The sequence below is a fragment of the Gymnoscopelus microlampas genome, assembly GCF_963454915.1.
Source record: "Gymnoscopelus microlampas genome assembly, chromosome: 21".
In the NCBI taxonomy this organism is placed as follows: domain Eukaryota; kingdom Metazoa; phylum Chordata; class Actinopteri; order Myctophiformes; family Myctophidae; genus Gymnoscopelus; species Gymnoscopelus microlampas.
The window spans coordinates 1,078,711-1,104,718 of NC_139958.1; the positions used below are offsets into that span (position 1 = coordinate 1,078,711).

The 26,008-nt window shown below is 42.7% G+C and overlaps 1 protein-coding gene across 1 annotated transcript; it reads right to left on the reverse strand.

The window, feature by feature from the left end:
* Positions 1-223: 223 nt before the first annotated feature.
* LOC311037191 (kelch-like protein 24) lies at positions 224-21,783 on the reverse strand (the record flags this gene model as incomplete). The annotated part of the gene is made up of 11 exons (XM_084046309.1): positions 224-1,162; positions 7,420-7,585; positions 9,360-9,521; positions 12,394-12,567; positions 13,821-13,949; positions 14,202-14,345; positions 15,874-16,021; positions 16,419-16,562; positions 20,256-20,447; positions 20,545-20,679; positions 21,559-21,783. The coding sequence occupies 11 exons, from the start codon at positions 21,781-21,783 to the stop codon at positions 850-852; spliced, it is 1,932 nt and encodes a 643-aa protein (XP_083902435.1). The 3' UTR covers positions 224-849.
* Between the last annotated feature and the right edge of the window lie 4,225 nt (positions 21,784-26,008).

The following is a 26,008-nucleotide window of genomic DNA, read 5'->3' on the forward strand; positions in this document are numbered from 1 at the left end:
ACACACACACACACACACACACACACACACACACACACACACACACACACACACACACACACACACACACACACACACACACACACACACACACACGTTGTTCTAACATGTTATGACATAAAGCTGTCCATAGTGTTAGTTAGAGGGAGTTCTAACATGTTATGAAAATTATAGTAATAGAAACTCCTGTTTGCAAAAAAATAAGATTTATTCCTGAATACAATGTTTCCATTCTCTGCATACAAGTGAACAGAAATATATAAAGTAAATTGTACATTTGATACAAGTCTGACAGTGATAGAGTTTAAGACCTCATACACAACAGGCCTATTATATTAATTATATAATGATATAATGATAGAGTTTAAGACCTCATACACAACAGGCCTATTATATTAATTATGTCTCAGTATAAACAAAATGCTGTCAACTTAAAGATAAGAAATAATGACAGAGCACTAGAGCCATCTACTGGTCAAATCTTGTAATAGCAAGTAAGACATGTTCTTTTACACAAGGCTAAATAAATTAAATGGTTGTGTACCTTTAGTATAATAATCTTAACTTCAGGTCTGCACAGGCCCACCCAGAGGTCTGCATAGGCCCACCCAAAACCCAGAACCCCCAAGAACCCAAACCCCACAAAAAAAGTGGTTTTATAAAAAGAAAAAACAACTGGGTTTGGCTAAAAGAAACAGGTCAGTTCTGGAACGTCTTTCAGTCAGTTGTCCATGTCCATCCTATGTCTTTCTGTCCATCCTATGCCTTTCTGTCCATCCTATGTCTTTCAGTCAGTTGTCCATCCTATGTCTTTACCTCAGTTGTCCATGTCCATCCTATGTCTTTACGTCAGTTGTCCATGTCCATGTCCATCCTACGTCGAGCTCTCCAGCGCCGTCTCCACATCCTCATGGAGATCGGGTCGAGCTCCCAGAACCTCCAGTCGTCTCGCTCCCAGAGTCTTCGAGGATCTGGAGGATCTGCTGCGTCTCCGTCCTCCAGCGTCTCTGAGACACTGACTGTGTCCGAGTCACTGACCGCATGTCCGTCCCTCCTCAGCCTGAGAGACACACAGCTGAACCAGCTGCGACCGGTGGGCAGGTCCCCCACGATGTCCCACATGTCCCTGTCTTCACTGTACCTCTCAATGGTCTGGTGATACCTACACGAAGACAAGAGAGACCAACAGTATGGTGAAACCTACATGAAGACAAGAGAGACCAACAGTATGGTGAAACCTACATGAAGACAAGAGAGACCAACAGTATGGTGAAACCTACATGAAGACAATAGAGACCAACAGTATGGTGATACCTACACGAAGACAAGAGAGACCAACAGTATGGTGAAACCTACATGAAGACAAGAGAGACCAACAGTATGGTGAAACCTACATGAAGACAAGAGAGACCAACAGTATGGTGATACCTACACGAAGAGAAGAGAGACCAACAGTATGGTGATACCTACACGAAGACAAGAGAGACCAACAGTATGGTGAAACCTACATGAAGAGAAGAGAGACCAACAGTATGGTGAAACCTACATGAAGACAAGAGAGACCAACAGTATGGTGAAACCTACATGAAGAGAAGAGAGACCAACAGTATGGTGAAACCTACAGGAAGAGAAGAGAGACCAACAGTATGGTGATACCTACATGAAGACAAGAGAGACCAACAGTATGGTGATACCTACATGAAGACAAGAGAGACCAACAGTATGGTGAAACCTACATGAAGACAGGAGAGACCAACAGTATGGTGAAACCTACATGAAGACAAGAGAGACCAACAGTATGGTGAAACCTACATGAAGACAAGAGAGACCAACAGTATGGTGATACCTACATGAAGAGAAGAGAGACCAACAGTATGGTGATACCTACACGAAGAGAAGAGAGACCAACAGTATGGTGAAACCTACATGAAGAGAAGAGAGACCAACAGTATGGTGAAACCTACATGAAGACAGGAGAGACCAACAGTATGGTGAAACCTACATGAAGACAGGAGAGACCAACAGTATGGTGAAACCTACATGAAGACAAGAGAGACCAACAGTATGGTGAAACCTACATGAAGACAGGAGAGACCAACAGTATGGTGAAACCTACATGAAGACAAGAGAGACCAACAGTATGGTGAAACCTACATGAAGAGAAGAGAGACCAACAGTATGGTGATACCTACATGAAGAGAAGAGAGACCAACAGTATGGTGATACCTACATGAAGAGAAGAGAGACCAACAGTATGGTGATACCTACATGAAGAGAAGAGAGACCAACAGTATGGTGATACCTACATGAAGAGAAGAGAGACCAACAGTATGGTGAAACCTACATGAAGACAAGAGAGACCAACAGTATGGTGATACCTACATGAAGAGAAGAGAGACCAACAGTATGGTGAAACCTACATGAAGACAAGAGAGACAAACAGTATGGTGATACCTACATGAAGAGAAGAGAGACCAACAGTATGGTGATACCTACATGAAGAGAAGAGAGACCAACAGTATGGTGAAACCTACATGAAGACAAGAGAGACCAACAGTATGGTGATACCTACATGAAGAGAAGAGAGACCAACAGTATGGTGAAACCTACATGAAGACAAGAGAGACCAACAGTATGGTGATACCTACATGAAGACAAGAGAGACCAACAGTACATGAAGAGAAGAGAGACCAACAGTATGGTGAAACCTACATGAAGACAAGAGAGACCAACAGTATGGTGAAACCTACATGAAGACAAGAGAGACCAACAGTACATGAAGAGAAGAGAGACCAACAGTATGGTGATACCTACATGAAGAGAAGAGAGACCAACAGTATGGTGATACCTACATGAAGAGAAGAGAGACCAACAGTATGGTGATACCTACATGAAGACAAGAGAGACCAACAGTATGGTGAAACCTACATGAAGAGAAGAGAGACCAACAGTATGGTGAAACCTACATGAAGACAAGAGAGACCAACAGTATGGTGATGCCTACATGAAGAGAAGAGAGACCAACAGTATGGTGAAACCTACATGAAGACAAGAGAGACCAACAGTATGGTGATACCTACATGAAGACAAGAGAGACCAACAGTACATGAAGAGAAGAGAGACCAACAGTATGGTGAAACCTACATGAAGACAAGAGAGACCAACAGTATGGTGAAACCTACATGAAGACAAGAGAGACCAACAGTATGGTGATACCTACATGAAGACAAGAGAGACCAACAGTACATGAAGAGAAGAGAGACCAACAGTATGGTGAAACCTACATGAAGAGAAGAGAGACCAACAGTATGGTGATACCTACATGAAGACAGGGACATTTGATTTTGGTTCCATTTGATGTGTATGCTAGTTAAATTGGCACTCAGGATAAATATACTTGTAAACTAGAAAAAGTGCTCCACGGAGCACTTTTATTGGCCAGGATAGTGTCCTTGTTTGTTCCTGTCATCATTGCTAAGGGTGACCCAGAGAGAGCTAGGTGCGTGACATGGTCCAATATCAATTTAGGGCCCAGATTACTTAATGGGTACTGTAACTGCTCTGGTGAAGATGATTACTGTTGTTATGTTCAAGCTACAGAGTAGTGACGTCGATAAGGAGGATACTTGTGAGGACGAGGTAGACCAGGATGTGGGCAAGAGAATGCATGCCAAATCACCTGATTCGGATGCTATCAATGCATTGAATGGGATATTATCACGTTTTATCAGACCATTGAATGGGCGAAGTAGGCGACCTACTTACCTACCTGCGATTTATCAGACCATTCATTGGGTGATATCAAGACATACTGACCTACCAACGGAGATGACTTAAATAGTTCAGTTTCGGTTTTGGTTTTGGTTGTTTTGGTTTGGGACCATGACGGAGGCGCGCAGTCTCAGGCGAGCTGGAGCCCCGCGAAGGACCACCGAGGGAGCTAAAGCGACCGAGTTGCCGTCCGGAGCGGTGCGACGCTCGCCTGAGCCTACTCAGCGCCGTTGGAGTTATGTACCGATAGGCACAGAATCGTAAATATTGTTGTGGGGACTGCTCCGCCTCCAAAGTAGGTCAGTAGCTCCTGATTACGCCCAATGAATGGTCTGACAAATCGCGGTAGGTCCGTGTATCGCCTACTCGTCACCTACTCGCCCCATTCAATGGTCTGATAAAACGTGATAATCTCCCATTCAATGCATTGATAGCATTCGAAGCCGTTGGCCAAATAGGAGGACAAGGCCCAGGAGGATGGACTTCCTGATCCTGATTATGAGTTGAATCATTCAGATATTGAATGTAGTTGCAAAAGATGAAAATTGTCATCTTATTATATCATTTTACACTCACATTATTATGAATACCAGTTCTTAATGACAATCATGAATGTTCATCAAGTTGTTTCCATTTGCTGTTCCCCCAGAGGTCTAATTTAACCTTGCCCTTACCTTTAACATGCGAGATTGACCTGATATATATATGATATATACAGGGGTGCACATAACTTTTTAGGTCTGGTACGCAGAAGAGCACCTGGACATGTGACTTGGTGCGCATGGCGCCCGTCCCGTTTTGTCACCGGGGGGGGGGGGGGGGGGGCGGGGGGGGGTTCAGCCCGGACAGTTTTGACAACGGGGGGGAGGGGGGGGGGGGGTACTGCACGGTGCCCACCGGACAGTTTTGTCAACGGGGGAGGGGAGGAGGACGCTCTGCTTCTATATTCCGCCGATTTTCGCCGTTTTTTTCTCTCACGCTGTTACATAAAGCCCCCAAGGTTGGTGCCCTGTGCTGCTGCGCTGATTTTATCCGCCAGATTGGGACGTTCACGGCATATTTACGGTGCGTTCATCATCGGTGACGAGTGCCTCTAACAGCCGCTGCTGGCTGCGTGCACGCAGCGAGGCAATGCGAGGCGATGCGAGGCGACGCGAGTCATATCTCTACCCCTGTGCCTAATGGCTGTACATGGGGCCGACGGGTGCTTTAGAGTGATTGTGTGAGTGGCTTCAGGAAGTAAATTCCTAGCCTCGATCTCCAGGCTTTTATTTTTTAGTTTTGCTAAAAAATAAAAGCTTGGAAATTCCTGTCCCAGCTGTTGGTGCGCAAAAGCGCCTCGCGTCGCCTGATGTGGTGCGCATTTTTTATTTTGGGTGCGCATGCGCACCTGCGCACCAGTTATGTGCACCCCTGGATATATATATATATATTAGAAAATAAATAACATCAGGAATGGATTCTACACATATGAAAACCAAGAAAGATTGGTATTACACATCATTCTTGGACCAGATTATCAAAACTAAATTTGCCAGGTGCTCAGTGGCCATTTTGGATATCTCCTTACACACTTGCACTATATTTAGTTTATTGAATTTCATAATACATTTCCTTAGAATCTAGGTACGTATATATAGCCTACATGGTTTTAAATCTTTAGGTTATTTACAGAGCAAACTTTTGTGCTACATCTTTCATGAAAACAGAAGTACATTATGCTTCCACTGCCTGTAATAGATAACATTTCTAGAGATGCGAATTTTAACAACTTTTATGAAAAACATATAGTCTGAGCTTTATCCCAACCATCCTTTAGAGAGAGAATCAATACTAAGAACAGTTTGAAGTAGAATGCTTCATTCGGTTCTATGGATAATTTTAAAAACTGTGTTTTGGCATGGGGTTATAAAAGGAGTGATAACACACTGAAAGCTACCATTGATGCAAGGCTAACCTATTCCTAGCACTAGGGGTGTATACCTTCCCAAAATCACTATGAGAATTATTCCCCCCAGACCCCGGCTCACAGACCAAGACAGAGACAGAGCTTCTTCCCCAGAGCCATCATTGTATTAATGCAAACATGCACAGATAGAGTATATTTATTAAGCACTGCATTATGCATTTTTAATGATATTTTATGCACTCAGGTATTTAGATTGTAAGTATGAAAAAGAATGAAGCCTCCATGAGCCAATGAATATTGCATAGGCCATGGCTTGATAAAAATAAAAAAAGAATAAACACTTTAAAAACTGCTGTGGATGGGCTACCTTCTCTCAGCTCCAATTGTGGGAATTCAGTTACTCAGAAGGTTGAGTGTCTACCCATCAGTGAGAATGTTCCTGGTTCAAATCCTGACTTATCCAGTGTCTACCTATCAGTGAGAAGGTTCCTGGTTCAAATCCTGACTTACCCAGTCTAAATGTGTATTGTTGCACAGAAATCAAGACTTTTAATGTATGTGCACTTTTTTTATGAAATGGCGTTTTGACAGTATTTATTTTCAGTGTTGTGATGTATGTTATAGTCAGGGGTGCACATAACTGGTGCGCAGGTGCGCATGCGCACCCAAAATAAAAAATGCGCACCACATCAGGCGACGCGAGGCGCTTTTGCGCACCAACAGCTGGGACAGGAATTTCCAAGCTTTTATTTTTTAGCAAAACTAAAAAATAAAAGCCTGGAGATCGAGGCTAGGAATTTACTTCCTGAAGCCACTCACACAATCACTCTAAAGCACCCGTCGGCCCCATGTACAGCCATTAGGCACAGGGGTAGAGATATGACTCGCGTCGCCTCGCATCGCATTGCCTCGCTGCGTGCACGCAGCCAGCAGCGGCTGTTAGAGGCACTCGTCACCGATGATGAACGCACCGTAAATATGCCGTGAACGTCCCAATCTGGCGGATAAAATCAGCGCAGCAGCACAGGGCACCAACCTTGGGGGCTTTATGTAACAGCGTGAGAGAAAAAAACGGCGAAAATCGGCGGAATTTAGAAGCAGAGCGTCCTCCTCCCCTCCCCCGTTGACAAAACTGTCCGGTGGGCACCGTGCAGTACCCCCCCCCCGTTGTCAAAACTGTCCGGGCTGAACCCCCCCCCCCCGTTGACAAAACGGGACGGGCGCCATGCGCACCAAGTCACATGTCCAGGTGCTCTTCTGCGTACCAGACCTAAAAAGTTATGTGCACCCCTGGTTATAGTGAAACAGGGGCATGACAGAAGGCAACACTTTATGCTTTACAGCTAATTTAAACAGGGCTGTAGGTGAAAGGGGAGAGAGGGCGCCTGGGAAACAGAAGGTCACAGGTTCGTATCCAGACCACGGCTAAACCGACTGGCAAGGTATAGTGATGAAAAGCTGTGCAGACAAAGTGAAACATATGGCAAACTTTTTTCTTTTTGACTGAAATTTTAAAACAAGTTTGCGTAAATTCGGCCATTATAAGCAGCATAATAAGAGATACATTATGATATCCACAATCCCTCAGAACTCTGCTCAGCTGTGGCCAATGTCCATTTGTTAATTGCATAAGTTCAGTCTATTATATTTCTATGGCTTATTGTGCATATTGCATTTTGCATATTTCATATAGCATTACTTGGCCCCCGTATTGGTGCTTGCAGCTATATTTACAGTACCTGGCCAAGAAGCCCTCCTTGCCTCCCAGGACGTAGATGCTTCCATCCACCACAGCCACTCCAGGATGGCAGCGTGGCTTCTTCATGGAGGAACACATGGTCCACTGGTTGGTCTGAGGGTCGAAGCGCTCCACCTGCTCTGTGGTCTGTGTGGAATGCCAGCCACCTACACACACACACACACACACATTTTAATACTTTTATTTGGATCTACAAAATACAGTAGCATACAAGATCCAAACATTTTTTGAAGAGGGTTTCAAATGAAGGCATGGCCAGACACTGTATGCAATATATTTAAAACACAGTGGGATAATATGCATTCAGAGCAGTGATTATAATTTAACACCAGGCAACAATATATATCAAAAAATGTTAGTCCAATGTTTGGATAGACAAAGCACCGCCTCTTCCAGATAGAGAGGCTGCCGATCACTGCAGAGACTGAGCAGTACTTGGCCAGTATTTTTGCAGCGACCTTCTGCAGTCCTCCAAGTTGCAGTCCACGTAGCGCGAGTCTGTGGACATGCCCCAGACTTCCGAACACAAGCACAATGAACTGGCAGTTATATCCAAGTGACTTGATACACTCTAACAAAGGCTGATATTTCATGAGTTTGGATGCGACACACACACACACACACACACACACACACACACACACACACACACACACACACACACACACACACTCACATTTAACAAGACATTCTTCAACACAAACAATACTAGATGCACAAACTTGGGAAACTCAACAACAAGTATGTCAGGATACAGGAAGCATCGCCTCCTCCATATGTGGCGACTGCCAATTATCACAAACACTGAACAGGATTTAGCCAATGCCTTCCAGCCTGCCCGCCAGATGTTTCAATGAGTCGACTTGCTCCGGTAACTCGTAGATTAGATGTTTGAAAGCGAGCCTCAGTACAGAGACCAAAAACATTGTTAGACAGAGCTTTCCAAGCATTGCTCGCATCATCTATCGCATATGTTATGAATAGCATCACTCAATAAATATGAATGACAAAAAGTGTACATGTGAGGCTATATGCATGGCAATAAGTGCATGGCAAAGGATATATTTTTTCCTAGCAAAAACCTTTGTGTTGATGTGAATAGTTTGTAGTAGTTACAACTACAACTTATATAATTTATCTGACGCTTGCTCCAGTCTAATTTCCCACTCTACAATCACCAGCAGTACTCAAGATGAACGTGATGATAAGGTTACAATACAGCAGGATATTATTGCATGTCTTCCATCCACAGCCATATGAAAACACTGTTTAATGTGGCTGTGTAATGTGTGTATGTATCTAATAAATGCAATGTATGGAATTAAGCTGCAACTCTACTGACGAACCGTACAGGTTCTTATAGTACACCGGCGGCCATTTTTTCATACAAATAATTAATTTGTGCGAAATACTCTGTTAAAAGTAAAGGTACTTGAGTAAAAGTACAAAAATATTAGTATCTAAATGTACTTAAAGGGATATTTCACTTTAAAAAAAACGTTGGGTCATTTCATCATCTACTCAGGCTTTAGTGAGCCCCCCAGAGAGCTTTTAAGTTGCTTGATTCAGTATTTAGATATTTGATATTCATTTTATCAGAAACGCCCCCTTCCTATACAAACCCATTATAACTTCAAACTCCATTTTTAACATTAGATTAGATTCATCACAAACACCCGTCCTTGGTTCTGGTGACTCACCCTGCCCTCCTAATACGTGAGAGGACCGTGTTTTTTCAATTACTTTTTTCATTTATTTAATTTAATTTTGTTATTGTTATTTAATTTCATTTTCCAAAATAAATATTAAAAATAAGTGAAAAAAGTAATTGCAAAAACGGTCTCCTCACGTATCAGAAGGACAATATCAGTCACCAGAACCAAGATCACGTACCCTACCTTTAAGATCAGATATAATTACCTATGACGTAGATCTTTCCGTTCAGAGTGCAGGCAGCGGCACCAAAGCGCGCGACATGCATTGGAGCCACTTCTGTCCACACAGGGATGGGTTTCTTCCTGGGGTTGTACCTGTACACCTGGGCCACGTCTGTCCTGTAGCCATCCTCCATCACAGACCCTCCTAGAGACAATACTTTATTTATAACTGTCCTCCATCACAGACCCTCCTAGAGACAATACTTTATTTATAACTGTCCTCCATCACAGACCCTCCTAGAGACAATACTTTATTTATAACTGTCCTCCATCACAGACCCTCCTAGAGACAATACTTTATTTATAACTGTCCTCCATCACAGACCCTCCTAGAGACAATACTTTATTTATAACTGTCCTCCATCACAGACCCTCCTAACTGGTATAAACAGTTATAACGTATAAACAATTATAACTGTCATAAACAGTTTGTAACTGTTGTAAACAGTGGGACAAATGGAATACTTTCATTACCATAAGCAAGGAAATACTTCATTTTGTTGTTACTTTTGGGTCAATTTCTTAATTTATTTTTAAGTAGCCGTGTAAAAATTGACGAGACAATGACCGTGAGGCGGTCATCGTTTCGAAATAAACCCCTTCAGGATGATTAAATCCCTCGGCTTAGCCTCAGGGTTTAACTCTTTCATTTATGTTGGAGTTGGGCGGGAATTCCCGGCACGGACGAGTTTGGACGAGAATGTTTTCAGTAGTTTTCCACTAGATGGCGCTGTTACCTATCCTATCCTAGTCTCGCGTTACCAGACTGTTGCTTCCCACAATGTTCAAATGTTTGCGGTCATACAGTCTGGGACTCGGAAGCTCTGATCATGATTAGAATATAAACAGGATGTGGAGCCTCCTCTGCATTTCCGTTTCGTCTTTACAGTCACTCAAATGTATCCTAATATAAATACAAATCATCTAAGTATACATAGCTTGCTGCTTAGCAGAAATGGAACGGCGTGCCTTAATGTTATTGACGACATCAGGGCAGCCTTGGGTAAAAAATCTTTTTGTGCTGCCTTATTCATTGACTTGAGCAAGGCCTTTGACACCGTTGATCCTCATGTACTGCTCAAGGTCCTTTCTAATGCTGGTTTCTGTCACAATGTGCTAGGCTGGTTCAAAAACTATTTAATTGGCCGCACACAGTGTGTTAAATTTGGTGACACTGTTTCAGATTCCATCACCCTTGAGAAGGGAGTCCCTCAAGGTTCCATTCTTGGTCCATTGCTTTTTCTGTTATATGTCAATCATATTTGCAGTCAATCTAAGCATTGTAAGTATCACATGTATGCTGATGACACAGTTCTGTATTCCTGTGCCCCTTCTCTTGACGTGGCAGTGTCAAACTTGGCTTCAGATTTTGTCTCTCTGCAGCATGAATTGGTAAACAGCAAATTGCTACTAAATGGCCAAAAAACAAAGGCCATGCTATTTGCTCCAAATAGCACCGTCTATAGCCCCCCAAACATCACCACTCTCGATGGAGTAACCATCGAATGGGTGGCGCTATATAAATACCTTGGGATTTGGTTGGATAACAAGCTAAACTTCAATCATCACATTGAAGCCTTGGCAAAGAAGTTGAAGTTCACACTGAGCTTCTTCTATCGAATGAAGTCCTGTTTTTCTTCTGCCTCAAGGAAAAGGCTGGTCACTAGCCTTTTTATGTCGCAACTTGATTATGGAGATGTTGTGTACCGATTCGCCTGTTCCTCAACATTGGGCAGACTTGATCCCCTGTTTCATGCTGCACTGAGGTTTATTACCAGCTCTACCTACAGGACACACCATTGTATTCTGTACTCTTTAGTAGGATGGTCATCCCTAGCATCTCGCAGGTTGCTACATTGGTACACTTTTATCTACAAAGCCATTCTTGGTAATCTCCCTAGTTATATTGGTTCAAAATTTAATTTAGTCCAAAATTCGCTTAACCTCAGATCAAATGCTTGGATGCGCTACGTCATACCAGACACCAAATCTGAGGCAGGGAAAAAGAGCCTTGCATTTTTTGGGCCCTGGTCATGGAATGACCTACAGACCAGACTAAAATTGGCTTCTTTGATCCCCTTAGTGAGTTTTAAGAGGATTGCCATGGGCACATTCTCCAGCCACTGCTCCTGCTTTGACGAGTAGCAAATGCTGTGATCTTAGTTTTGTATTAGTTTAATAGTTTTAAGATGTATTGTTGTTATTAGCCTTTTAATAATTAGTCTGTATTTGGTGCTTTTGGTAGTAGATTTTCGGTATTATGGATGACATGTTTGTCTTTGTTATGTCTTGTTATGTTGTTACTGGCAGAGCTGTGTAACATTTATTTGCCTCTTCTCTTGGCCAGTGCGCACTCGTAAAAGAGACATTGGTCTCAATGTGATTTTACTGGTTAAATAAAGGTTAAATAAATAAAAAATAAAAAAAAAGTAAAGTGTAAAGATATTTTAAAATATATTTTCGTGAACGGAAGTGCCAGTTTCCTCTCTCGGATTTTGGGAGTTGTAGTTCCAGACTCTATATAGCATTCAGAGATTGCGGAATAGTTGTCTGGCTACGCGAGAGCGAGACTACCTATCCTATGGATGATGCATTCACTGCCTGATGACAACAGACCCGGAAATTATGTCATTTAAAAAAAATTAAGCTTGTTTACTTCCTGTTTATTTCCTGCAGTGAAATGGCCATATCTCTGCTAGATATCCATCGTTCCTCCTGCTTTATGGCAAACCTCTACTACGAAAACCCTGTGCGTATAATGAGCCGATCTCCGTGAGGACGGCGGTCAAGGATAATATTCCATGATTTTTCAAAGTTACAGTAAAATCGCCGTTTTCGCTGGCAAGATGATGGTAGACGGATTAATGAATGAATGAATTCCGTGGCAGTGAAAGAGTTAATCATCATGTCAGGGTTTATTTCTCAACAATGACCACCTCACCGTCACTTATCCCTTGCTTGCTTAACAGTTAAAACTTTTACAAACTGTTTATAACTGTTATAACTGTCCTCCATACCTATATAATACAGGTATCCATCCAGTGCGACTACAGCAGGAGAGTCACAGTAACAGGACACGCCCACAGACGCCATGAACTGCCAGCTGTTGGTTTTTGGATCATATCGCTCCATCCTCGTCTGGCCCTCCCTGCCCCCCACTGCGAACAGACAGCCTTCCAGCATCACCAGACCTGTGGATTACATTATTATTATGATTATTGTCTCCGGCATGGCGAGAGAGTATGTTTTGCCTCCTGTCCGTCCGTCCGTCCGTCCGTCCGTCCTGTCCGTGTGTTACCAGCTAATCTCCGGCACCGTTGGCCCGGCCGCTGCGAAACTGTGCACACACACTCCGTGGATGCCAATTCAGAACCTCTGCCCCAATTTTTTTACATGGGCCTGTTGTAGCGCCACCAGGAGGCCGATTTGTGCGAAACCCATTTTTGGATATTACTCCTACAGATTTTATCCAAACATCACGCAAATCGGTACACAGTATCTCTATAGTCATGTGATCAAGACATGCGTCTGTCCGATATTTCATATTCCATCCTGATTGGCTAAGGTTGGCTTCCAAAGTTTGCGGGATTGGTCCGTTTTGAACAAAATGTCTCAAATCATGAACGCAGCTTGCGATTTCCGTGAAGATTTCACACGCACATTCCCATAGATTATGTTAATGAGCTTCATTCATAGATTATCTTAACTTATTATTATCTTGACTTATTTCTGGCTGTGTTTGCCCACTGCCAGCGATTTAGAGTTTTTATTGTTTAAAAATTCTCCTTTTTTTTTTTTCATTATGATCGCAATTCCAGTCGTTTCTAAACACACAGGCGAGTCGCGCACGTCGCTCAGACAACAAACATTACGGTCGGGGCGGAGTCCTTCTCCTCCAGCCCTGCGTTAAACAGCATGCATGGCCATCTGAACGGAAAACTCACTTTCTTTTTCCACCTCGCCACAGACCTCGCTAAATCCTTTATGATCGCGTGTTCAACTGTTTGTAGACACACAGGGTAGTTGTGTGAGTGGCCCAGAGAATACATTTTCAATCGGCGACATTCCATTTTGCAGCAGTAGCAGTTTCAAAAGAGCGATGCGAAACAGTGTTCTGCGGCGGAGAAATGCAAAGGGGAGATAATGGTGGAACCCAAACAGGAAGTGGGAGGGAGCGAAAATCTTTGATATGACGTATTTCAGTATCCGGGTTGTGCTACAATGAAATGTGTCGTGTCGAGAGATGAAGGACGTTGAGATCTTGTTTTAAAAAATGATTTGGCAAAATTACGTTTTTTACGTCGGAGGCAGGTTTGGTAATTGGAAAAAAATATGTTTTTTACGTCAGTGGCAGTGGATGAGTTAATGAGCTTCATTCATAGAGTATCTTAATGAGCTTCATTCATAGATTATGTTAATGAGCTTCATTCATAGATTATTTTACCAAAATCACAGCGAGCTTCATTCATAGGACTCATCTCCAACCAGGAGTCGGTAGAAGGATCATATCTCCACATCTCTCTGCTGACTGATCCATCAGCCAGCTCTCCTCCAGCCAGGTACAGAGTAGAACCTGAAATATTACATTATATTAATAACAATACAGACATTAAAAGGGTGACAGACAGACATTAAAGGGTAACTGACATTAAAGGGTAACAGACAGACATTAAAGGGTAACAGGCAGACATTAAAGGGTAACTGACATTAAAGGGTAACAGACAGACATTAAAGGGTAACAGGCAGACATTAAAGGGTAACTGACATTAAAGGGTAACAGACAGACATTAAAGGGTAACAGACAGACATTTAAAGGGTAAAGTACCTGACACCACCAGACAGTGTCTGCGTACAGAGAAGGGCAGACATGCCAGGGTTTTCCACTGGTTGGTTGTCGGTTCAAAACTCTCCACACTGTGTAGCATCTCCTTGTCCTCCTGACCCCCCACCGCCACGATCACCTCAGTCACTGGAACATTAACACCACATTAACATACCATTAACACCACAATAACATATCATTAACATACCATTAACACCACATTAACACACCATTAACACACGTTGCCATGTTTAGTGAGAGAAACAAGCAACCTGGTATAATATGACTGTCATATCTTGTTTTTATTTATTGGGGCATCTGTACTTAACGTACTGACATGACTGCAACATCACCATGGCTGTATTAAGTGTGACTGATTAGCACTACGCGTTGGTCATAATTTGTTGCCTTGCTCAAAATAAATCCTATATATTTTTTCATCAAAGACGGAGTGCCTTGGAATTATTTTCTTTGCAAGTCTGCAGTTCACACCATGTGTGAGTTAAGCAGGACTTCTTGTTAGAATATAAACATATATTACAGATGAATTCTATAATAATTAATTTGCAGGGTACATGTGTAAAGCAGGGTACTGAAGCAGGGTACTGAAGCAGGGTTCATGTGTGAAGCAGGGTACTGAAGCAGGGTACATGTGTGAAGCAGGGTTCATGTGTGAAGCAGGGTACTGAAGCAGGGAACATGTGTGAAGCAGGGTACATGTGTGAAGCAGGGTACTGAAGCAGGGTACATGTGTGAAGCAGGGTACATGTGTGAAGCAGGGAACATGTGTGAAGCAGGGTACATGTGTGAAGCAGGGTTCATGTGTGAAGCAGGGAACATGTGTGAAGCAGGGTACTGAAGCAGGGTACATGTGTGAAGCAGGGTACATGTGTGAAGCAGGGAACATGTGTGAAGCAGGGTACATGTGTGAAGCAGGGTTCATGTGTGAAGCAGGGTACTGAAGCAGGGTACATGTGTGAAGCAGGGTACTGAAGCAGGGTACATGTGTGAAGCAGGGAACATGTGTGAAGCAGGGTACATGTGTGAAGCAGGGTACATGTGTGAAGCAGGGTACATGTGTGAAGCAGGGTACTGAAGCAGGGAACATGTGTGAAGCAGGGTACATGTGTGAAGCAGGGAACATGTGTGAAGCAGGGTACATGTGTGAAGCAGGGTACATGTGTGAAGCAGGGTACTGAAACAGGGTACATGTGTGAAGCAGGGTACTGAAGCAGGGTACATGTGTGAAGCAGGGAACATGTGTGAAGCAGGGAACATGTGTGAAGCAGGGTACATGTGTGAAGCAGGGTACTGAAGCAGGGTACATGTGTGAAGCAGGGTACATGTGTGAAACAGGGTACATGTGTGAAGCAGGGTACTGAAACAGGGTACATGTGTGAAGCGGGTGCAGTACGTTAGTCCGACAGCGCATTCCTCCGACAGCGCAGCGCTCCGACGTTTCAATACTAAACCCGAACCAAACCCGCACCCTAACCCTAACCGCACGCGGATGCCACATAGTCGGAGAAAAGGTCTGTCGGATTATCGCATGCCTCCCGTGTGAAGCAGGGTACTGAAGCAGGGTACATGTGTGAAGCAGGGTACTGAAGCAGGGTACATGTGTGAAGCAGGGTACTGAAGCAGGGTACATGTGTGAAGCAGGCTACCAGGGTACCTGTGGAGGTCCGTGGTCGAGGTCTGTGGTCCTTGGCCTCAGAGATGAGCCTCTGACAGCCCTGGGATTGTTTCACCACATCCACGCACTCTATGACATCATGGAGGTAGGAGGGGCTTATGAGAGGCAGACGGATGTGTTCTAGTACCTTCGACAACAGACACGACACTCATTATTTACTGTCTGGATAATATTAAACATTGCTTTCAAATCTCTGCATCTGCCAAAGGTGACAAAGGTGAGTCATCATATACCGTAAGGTGAGTCATCATATACTCTAAGGTGAGTCATCATATACTGTAAGGTGAGTCATCATATACTGTAAGGTGAGTCATCATATACTGTATACATATTTCATCATTTAATACCGTAGTTGTTGTATCCTTTAGGTTTAGGTTGTGCAAACATGACCGTTATTCATATTTTTATGATTCCAGCCTGAAGCAAGCTTCTCCTGGAACTGTACTTGATATTCTAATCTTCAGAACGGACACACCAGACCATTTAGTGTGGTAGGACACTTATTTAACCACAACATGGCTGACCTTTTCAAAGCTGTGTCTGCGGGTAGGACACTTATTTAACCACAACATGGCTGCCTCAAACACCATCTCCTCCTTGGACACATTAAGATCATCGTCAGAAAGGATCTCCGTCAGTTTGTCCACAGACAGAGACAGGAGCTCTTCCTACAAAACAAATACAACAGACTAGTTGTTAGATGACAACCTCTGTTCCCACACTTCTTCAAGTAACCTTTTCTCCTCTGAAGTGTTCACTGGTGACACTATATACATATACTGTATGAAGTGTTCACTGGTGACACTATATACATATACTGTATGAAGTGTTCACTGGTGACACTATATACATACTGTATGAAGTGTTCACTGGTGACACTATATACATACTGTATGAAGTGTTCACTGGTGACACTATATACATACTGTATGAAGTGTTCACTGGTAATACTGTGTGTGTGTGTGTGTGTGTGTGTGTGTGTGTGTGTGTGTGTGTGTGTGTGTGTGTGTGTGTGTGTGTGTGTGTGTGTGTGTGTGTGTGTGTGTGTGTGTGTGTGTAGTATGAAGTGTTCACTGGTGACAGCTGCTTTGTTTGGTGAAAACAACTTGGGTTGAGAGTCTCACAAGCTGAGTCACTGCAAATGAATAGGAGAAAAAGCCAACAAACGGACACACAACTCAGGAAATGTACTTTAAGTATCCCTCAATGGGTGACCTGTTTCTAGGAGTACCTGTAAGTTGTCCTTTGTGCAGGTAGCTATGAGGCTTTACTATGAGATATGGTCGCTCTGCCTTACTATGTTGGTCGCTCTGCCAGGTCGACTGTCATATAACTGAAATAATAGATGTACCAAGGACTCTGACCTCTAATGACACTTAGATAGTTATTGTACTGGTTGCTCTGTGGACACTGTCACTTTTCTTTGCATTGTACTGGTTGCACGGTTTGACAACGACACTTTTTTTGTTTGTGAGTACACTGTAACTTGATGTTGTTGTTTCTGCATAGTGCAGGATAGCAGTGGAAAGCAATGTTAACAACTATACATCTATGCGGACAATGTCCAAATGTACCTTCCCCTCACTGTTGATGCTAATGACTCATTTCAGCTGTTACTCAACTGCTTACATGAAGGCAAAACCTGGGTGTGAAAAAACTTTTAAAACCTTAATGAAAGCAAAACTGAAATCATATTTTGTTTTACCATGATACTGTCCCAACCACCAACATCCTCTGTACCCTGAACTCCAACATCTGCTCATCTGTCAGAAAATCTTGGCGTTACTCTCGACAGCAACTTCACAGTAAACAAACACATTAGCGCTGTCGTCAAAAGCAGTTTCTTTCAATTAAGAATATAGCCAAAGTAAAAGCCTACCTCACCCCTAAACAACTTGAAATGTCTATCAATGCCTTCATATCCTGTAGGCTTGATAACTGCAACTCTCTCTAGTATTGAGCCGGGGCTGGATCAACCCCGGCTGGGTCACCTGGGTGGGGGATACTTTCCTCTGAGCTTCAAAACGATAGTAGTGCATTCTCTTTGGAGGTGGGGGGTTTGAAATTGGTGATCATTTTCAGACCCTGCCATAGATCTCTGCTCTTGTTTGAGCTAAAATGGGCTTCCACCTCCTTTGCATATTCCCTTGTTGCGCTGTTCAGTGTTTTGCGAAGAGCACAGTGTGTTTTCTTTTTCTCCTCCTCATCTCCAGATCTGAATGCAATGTCTCTCTGCTCTATGGCCACACGCACAGTTCTGTTTAACCATGGCTTGTCATTTGGATAGACTCTGATGGTCTTTGTGGGGACTACATCATCTATGCATTTCTTAATCACGGACAGTACAGTGTCTGCATATTCGTCAATGTTTCCCTCGGCTGCCTCTTTAAAGACCGGCCAGTCCATTGACTCAAAACAGTCCTGTAGAACAAAGTCAGACTCTTCTGACCAGCGCTGGACTGTTTTAATCACTGGTTGCGTCTGTTTGATCTTCTGTCTATAGGCAGGCATGAGAAAAACAGATGAATGGTCAGATTTACCAAAAGATGGGCCCACTAGTGATTTGTATGCATGTTTAATAGATGTGTAGCAGTGGTCTAATGTTTTGTCAAGCCGGGTTTTCACTGTAACATGCTGGTACATTTTAGGCATAACTTTCCTCAAGGATGCCTGGTTGAAGTCACCCAGTACCACAAGCGAAGCGAGATGATGACTATTTTCAGCTTCGCTTATGGCCCTGTGCAACTCTTTACAAGCAAGCTCAGTGTTAGCTCTAGGGTGGATGTACACAGCGAATAGAATTACAGCTGAAAATTCCCTTGGCAATAAATAGGGTCTACAGAGCAGAGCAAGAAATTCTAGATCTGGAGAGCAAAACGACTGAAGCTCATGAACAGAGTTCTGATTACACCAGTCGTCATTAACAGTGGTCTAATGTTTTGTCAAGCCGGGTTTTCACTGTAACATGCTGGTACATTTTAGGCATAACTTTCCTCAAGGATGCCTGGTTGAAGTTACCCAGTACCACAAGCGACGCGAGAGGATGACTATTTTCAGCTTCGCTTATGTGCAACTCTTTACAAGCAAGCTCAGTGTTAGCTCTAGGGTGGATGTACACAGCGAATAGAATTACAGCTGAAAATTCCCCTGGCAATAAATAGGGTCTACAGAGCAGAGCAAGAAATTCTAGATCTGGAGAGCAAAACGACTGAAGCTCATGAACAGAGTTCTGATTACACCAGTCGTCATTAATCATAAAACACACTCCCCCACCTTTGGACTTTTCCGTTATTCCATTGTCTCTGTCCATTCGGAACGTGGAAAACCCAACTGGTGATGTTACTGTGTGGAGTGGCTTTAGATGTTACTGTGTGGAGTGGCTTTATGTGTTACTGTGTGGAGTGGCTTTAGATGTTACTGTGTGGAGTGGCTTTAGATGTTACTGTGTGGAGTGGCTTTAGATGTTACTGTGTGGAGTGGCTTTAGATGTTACTGTGTGGAGTGGCTTTAGATGTTACTGTGTGGAGTGGCTTTAGGTGTTACTGTGTGGAGTGGCTTTAGGTGTTACTGTGTGGAGTGGCTTTATATGTTACTGTGTGGAATGGCTTTAGATCTTACTGTGTGGAGTGGCTTTAGATGTTACTGTGTGGAATGGCTTTAGATGTTACTGTGTGGAGTGGCTTTAGATGTTACTGTGTGGAGTGGCTTTAGATGTTACTGTGTGGAGTGGCTTTAGGTGTTACTGTGTGGAGTGGCTTTAGATGTTACTGTGTGGAGTGGCTTTAGGTGTTACTGTGTGGAGTGGCTTTAGGTGTTACTGTGTGGAGTGGCTTTAGATGTTACTGTGTGGAATGGCTTTAGATGTTACTGTGTGGAATGGCTTTAGATGTTACTGTGTGGAGTGGCTTTAGGTGTTACTGTGTGGAGTGGCTTTAGGTGTTACTGTGTGGAATGGCTTTAGATGTTACTGTGTGGAGTGGCTTTATATGTTACTGTGTGGAATGGCTTTAGATGTTACTGTGTGGAGTGGCTTTAGGTGCGTTTCCGTTAAGCAGATCACGTTGCATCGCTGTGTCTCTTTGTTGTACCTGATCCATTTTATTATCCATTCCAGGGAGTTGACGTTGGATGAAAGAATGCTGGGAAGAGGTGTTTGGTAGACAAAACTGACGTGTCTGTCTGTCTGTCTGTCTGTCTGTCTACCTGTCTGTCTGTCTGTAGACAACACTGTCTATCAACACTGTCTGTCTATCTACCTGCTGGTAGACAACGCATAAGTGTCTGTCTGTCTGTCTGTCTGTCTGTCTGTCTGTCTGTCTGTCTGTCTGTCTGTCTGTCTGTCTGTCTGTCTGTCTGCCTACCTGTCTGTAGACAGCACTGAAGTGCTCCAGAATGTAGTCCTTGCTGTGTTTCTCCAACATGGAACAGGAGTGAGCCTGAGCAAAGCAGTGAATCCCTACACAGTTCTTCTCATCCATGTGATGGTCCATGTATTGACAACAGGACTGTTGAACAGCCATGACATTCAGCAGGTTTGCTGCTGCCAACAGGAACTAGACCAAATAAACACAATGTATATACATGTTTATGAAGCACACATACGGGATAAATTATGATATAATAATAACTAATATAAATGGTGTTAATTACCTGCACATTTGCTGTGGTGATGAGCACCTCTGAAGTGTAGGCATAGTTCACCAAGAGGCCGATGGCCTGAGGTTCGACTCCATTGATGGCTACCCTGGTCTGTCGGGACTCCATCCATTGTCTTGTAAACATTACCTACACAATGAAAAGGCTTTGAGTGTAAACATTACCTACACAATGTAAAGGCTTTGAGAGTAAACATTACCTACACAATGTAAAGGCTTTGAGTGTAAACATTACCTACACAATGTAAAGGCTTTGAGTGTAAACATTACCTACACAATGTAAAGGCTTTGAGTGTAAACATTACCTACACAATGTAAAGGCTTTGAGTGTAAACGTTACCTACACAATGTAAAGGCTTTGAGTGTAAACATTACCTACACAATGTAAAGGCTTTGAGTGTAAACATTACCTACACAATGTAAAGGCTTTGAGTGTAAACGTTACCTACACAATGTAAAGGCTTTGAGTGTAAACATTACCTACACAATGTAAAGGCTTTGAGTGTAAACGTTACCTACACAATGTAAAGGCTTTGAGTGTAAACATTACCTACACAATGTAAAGGCTTTGAGTGTAAACGTTACCTACACAATATAAAGGCTTTGAGTGTAAACGTTACCTACACAATGAAAAGGCTTTGAATATTCACTATTGACACTGTGTTAACAATTCATTGATTGGATTGAACATGAACTCCAGTTACTGTTGACTGTCATTCCTTTAAATACAGCAGCTCAAATATTCACATGGAAAGTTATCAGCGTTTACCTCAAAGTAGGAGCTAAAGGAGGTGTTTACCTCAAAGTAGGAGCTAAAGGAGGTGTTTACCTCAAAGTAGGAGCTAAAGGAGGCGTTTACCTCAAAGTAGGAGCTAAAGGAGGCGTTTACCTCAAAGTAGGAGCTAAAGGAGGTATTTACCTCAAAGTAGGAGCTAAAGGAGGCGTTTACCTCAAAGTAGGAGCTAAAGGAGGCGTTTACCTCAAAGTAGGAGCTAAAGGAGGCGTTTACCTCAAAGTAGGAGCTAAAGGAGGCCAGTACGTTACGATGACAGGGGAACTCCTGTCCGCCACAGCACAGAATCACGTCACAAAAGGCATGTTTGAGCCGTAGGTCGTTGAGGCCTTCTAGCATCTTGTTGGGATGCGTGTTCTCCACAAACACAAAGTTGTGGCTCTCCGGTGAGGATGAAGGAGCAGCGGTGTGCTCCTCCTGAAGGGCAGCGTTGACATCCATAGGACGGGGGGGGGGGGGGGCCTGTATGACAGTAGAATAAAGGGTCAGATAGTAGTAAGCATTGTTTACACAATACTGAGCTCCATAGTTAACAGGTTAACTCTTTAACTGCCAGTTATAACATCATTGCAAAAGTCTGCCTCCTGGTGGCGCTATAATAGGACAATGTTATAAGGATGGCATTTGTTTCTCAACATAGTGTGAATGTGGGTGCAAAGTTGCATTGCAATCGGACGCTGCGTTCATGATTTGCGGCATTTTGTTCAAAACGGGCCTCTCCTGCAAACTTTAGATGTCAGTCTTAGCCAATCAGGATGGAACATGAAAAATCAAACAGATCCGTCTTGATCACATGACTATAGAGATCATGTGTACCCATTTGCGGGAAATGTGGATAAAATAAGTAATATAGAATAATAATATTTTAAAAAGTGTTTTACATAAGTCGGCCGGCCTCCTGGTGGCGCTATAAAGGACAGATGTGAAAAAAGCAGGGCAAAGGTTTTTCCTTGGCCTCTGGGGAGTGCGCATACGCATTTTTATACCGATCGGTGCAGTTATGCGTAAAAACACGAATCGGCCTGTTATAGCGCCACCATGAGGCTGATTTCAAAATGTTCAAGTGGCATTTCTTCCTTGGCATAGTGAGAATGTGCACATTTTCGGAAATCTTATGATGTGTTCACGATAAGAGGCATTTTGTTCAAATCTGAGAACTCTTGCAAACTTTGGAAGCAAATCTTAGCCAATCAGGATGTAATCTGAAAGACCTGTTTCGTGTAGTGACTGTAGAGATACTCTGTACCGATTTGCGTTGGCCCGGTCGCTGTGGCCCGGTCGCTGTGAAACACACACTCCCTGGATGCCACAGCAGAACCTCTGCCCCACATTTTTCAGATCAGCCTGTCATAGCGCCACCATGAGGCCGACTTTTGTAAAACACATTTTTGATATTACTCCTACAGATTTTCTCCAAAAAACACGCAAATCGGTACACAGTATCTCCATAGCCATGTGATCAACACGGATCTGTCCGATTTTCCATATTCCATCCTGATTGGCTAAGATTGGCTTCCAAAGTTTGCAGGATTGGTTCATTTTGAACAAAATGCCTCAAATCATGAACGCAGCATGCACTTTCCGTGTAATTTCCCACGGAGATTCCCACTTGGCCCAGGAAGAAATGTCACTTGAAAACTTTCAAATCAGCCTCATGGTGGCGCTATAACAGGCCGATTCACGTTTTTAGCTATAACTGCACCGATCTGCGTGCAACTTTGCAGGCACACTCCTTAGAGACCAAAGAAAAACCTTTGCCCTGCATTTTTCACATGCCTTTTAGAGCGCCACCAGGAGGCTGACTTTTGTAAAACACATTTTTTGCTCTTACTGCTTCAGATTCTGTTCAAAAATCACGCAAATCGGTACACAGTATCTCTATAGTCATGTGATCAAGATGGATGTGTCCGATATTTTACATTCTATCCTACTTGGCTAACGCAGTGTGCGATTTCCGTGAAATTTTGCACACACATTCCCACTAGGCCGAGGAAGAAATGGCACTCTTTTCACATTGGCCTGTTATAGCGCCACCAGCTGGTCTAATTTAGCAAAACACATTTTTGGAACAAAATGCCTCAAATAATGAATGCAGTGTCCGGTTGCCATGAAAGGCCTACGAAGAAATGGCACCCTTTTCACATTGGCCTGTTATAGCGCCACCAGGAGGCCATAATAACCTACCTGACCTGGCGGAGACTTGTGCTCCGAGGAGCACTTTTTCTACTTCATACTTGGATCCATAGCATTGGATCAACACTATATATATGTTCATAGAGTCTGTGGTAAAATAGTGGTTTTGTTACTTTGCTGCACTTTCACAAAACATCTTAATAAAGATTGTTGTTGTTTGTTAAAAAGATCAGACTCATTGTAACTGGAATAACAACAAAGCTTCATTTGGGATGTTTATGTTTACTTTCATATAAAGCTTTATAAAACCTCTGTTCTGTTTCTAATGTTAACAAACTGTTTATTTTCATAAAGCTTTTATAAAACCTCTGTTCTGTTTCTAATGTTAATAAACTGTTTATTTAAAGCTTTATAAAACCTCTAATGTTAATAAACTGTTTATTTTCATAAAGCTTTATAAACCTCCTAAAGTGCTAATAAACGTAACATAAAACATAAACAAAATGAAGCTTTGCTCACCTTGTAGAAACTAAACAGAATGTTGAGTTTAAATATGTTTAACTTTAGGTTCCATCATGTGATGTTTAATAATGTGTAGCTAAACATTACACACAACGAGTCATAACCGTGCATTGTAGCTAACAGGTAAACACAGCGTTTGTTTTGACGGAATGTGAGCTTTTATTTTGAAGAGCAGACGGAAGTGCTTTCGACTGATTTCGACGTAACACACCCGGAAACGTCATAGAAATCGATAGGTCATTAATTTCGACGTAACGCACCGGAAACGTCACATAAATCGATAGGTCAACGATTTCAACGTGTAACACCGGAAATCTCAACCCGAATTGTGTCTCTTCCCGAAGCAGCGTTGACTTAACAAACACTTAAGATTTAAGAACATAATACAACCCTCCATCATCTACTGTTGTCTTTATTATTATCATTATTGTTACTGTTGTCATAGAAACGCAGGGATCATCGTAGTTTAAATTAGCATTGTTGCTGACTGCTGTTTGTTCTGCATTCCCCATTATCACCACACGGCGGCAGCAAAGCCTATATTTTGCCTACATATTGTAAATGAGGGGCAATGATTCTGATATAATGTAAGAAGTCTTGTGGTGATGTTTCAATAATACTAATAATGTAAGGAGTCTGTGATGTGATTATTGAATACCTTTATTATAAATAACTGCATTTATAGTTGATGGTAATTCATTATACATGTTCTGTGGTGTAATAATGATAATGATCTTTATTTAAATAGCACCTCACATCCATCATCTATTGAGTGCAGAGATCTAGTACTATATGATTACTGCATTATGCTGGATTCATCACTACTCTACTACTACTACTATAGCCTATACTACTACATCAGTGGTTCTCAAACTTTTTCATGTCAAGGACCCCCAAATGGACACTTATTAGCCCGCGGACCCCCATTTGAAAAGATACATTTTAAGGACCCCCATGCATTAGGGCTACGGACCCCCATTTAATGGCATTTCTATCTCTGGGACCCCAATTCATGTTGTAAAATCAACGTTATATTAACTCTGAGAGTGTACAAATGGAACCAAATGGACACTAACGGGTCCATTTGGTTCCATTTGTACACTCTCAGAGTTACAGACCCATAAGGGTCCATTTGGTTCCATTTGTACACTCTCAGAGTTACAGACCCATAAGGGTCCATTTGGTTCCATTTGTACACTCTCAGAGTTACAGACCCATAAGGGTCCATTTGGTTCCATTTGTACACTCTCAGAGTTACAGACCCATAAGGCTCCATTTGGTTCCTATCCATCATTTAGCTGGGGACCCCCTGGAACCCCCCCAAGTACCCCTGGGGGTCCCCGGACCCCACTTTGAGAACCAATGTACTACATCTAGTACTATATGATTACTACATTATGCTGGATTCATCATGTTTCAGACAAATGAAAGCCTCTATAAACATACAGCACATCCTCATTATATTTAATGTAAAACATCAAACACACAACATGACTGTAGAAACACATCTATTAGAGGAACTATCACTTTAACCGGGGCGGCAGTGAGTGACTCAGGGGTAGAGCGGCCGGATGGCAACCGCAAGGTTCCCAGTTCGATTCCCGGGATCCTCCAGAGTTAGTGTGGAAGTGTCCTTGAGCAAGACGCTGAACCCCTAAATGCTCCCGATGAGCAGGTTGGTGCCTTGCATGGTTTCCTCCTCCATCGGCGTGTGAATGTGTGTGTGTGTGTGTGTGTGTGTGTGTGTGTGTGTGTGTGTGTGTGTGTGTGTGTGAATGTAATGCACAATCTATGTAAAGCGCTTTGGATAAAAGAGCTATACAAATGCACCATTTACCAGTTATTTACCATTTAACTGTTACTGCACAACGCAGTATTTTATTTTATTCAATTAAATTAAGACTTGAGACATTCAAAGGAAGAAAAACTGTATGGCTTCATAGAACATATGTATAAGAACATATAAAACCAGTATGGCTTCATGGAACATATGTATAAGAACATATAAAAA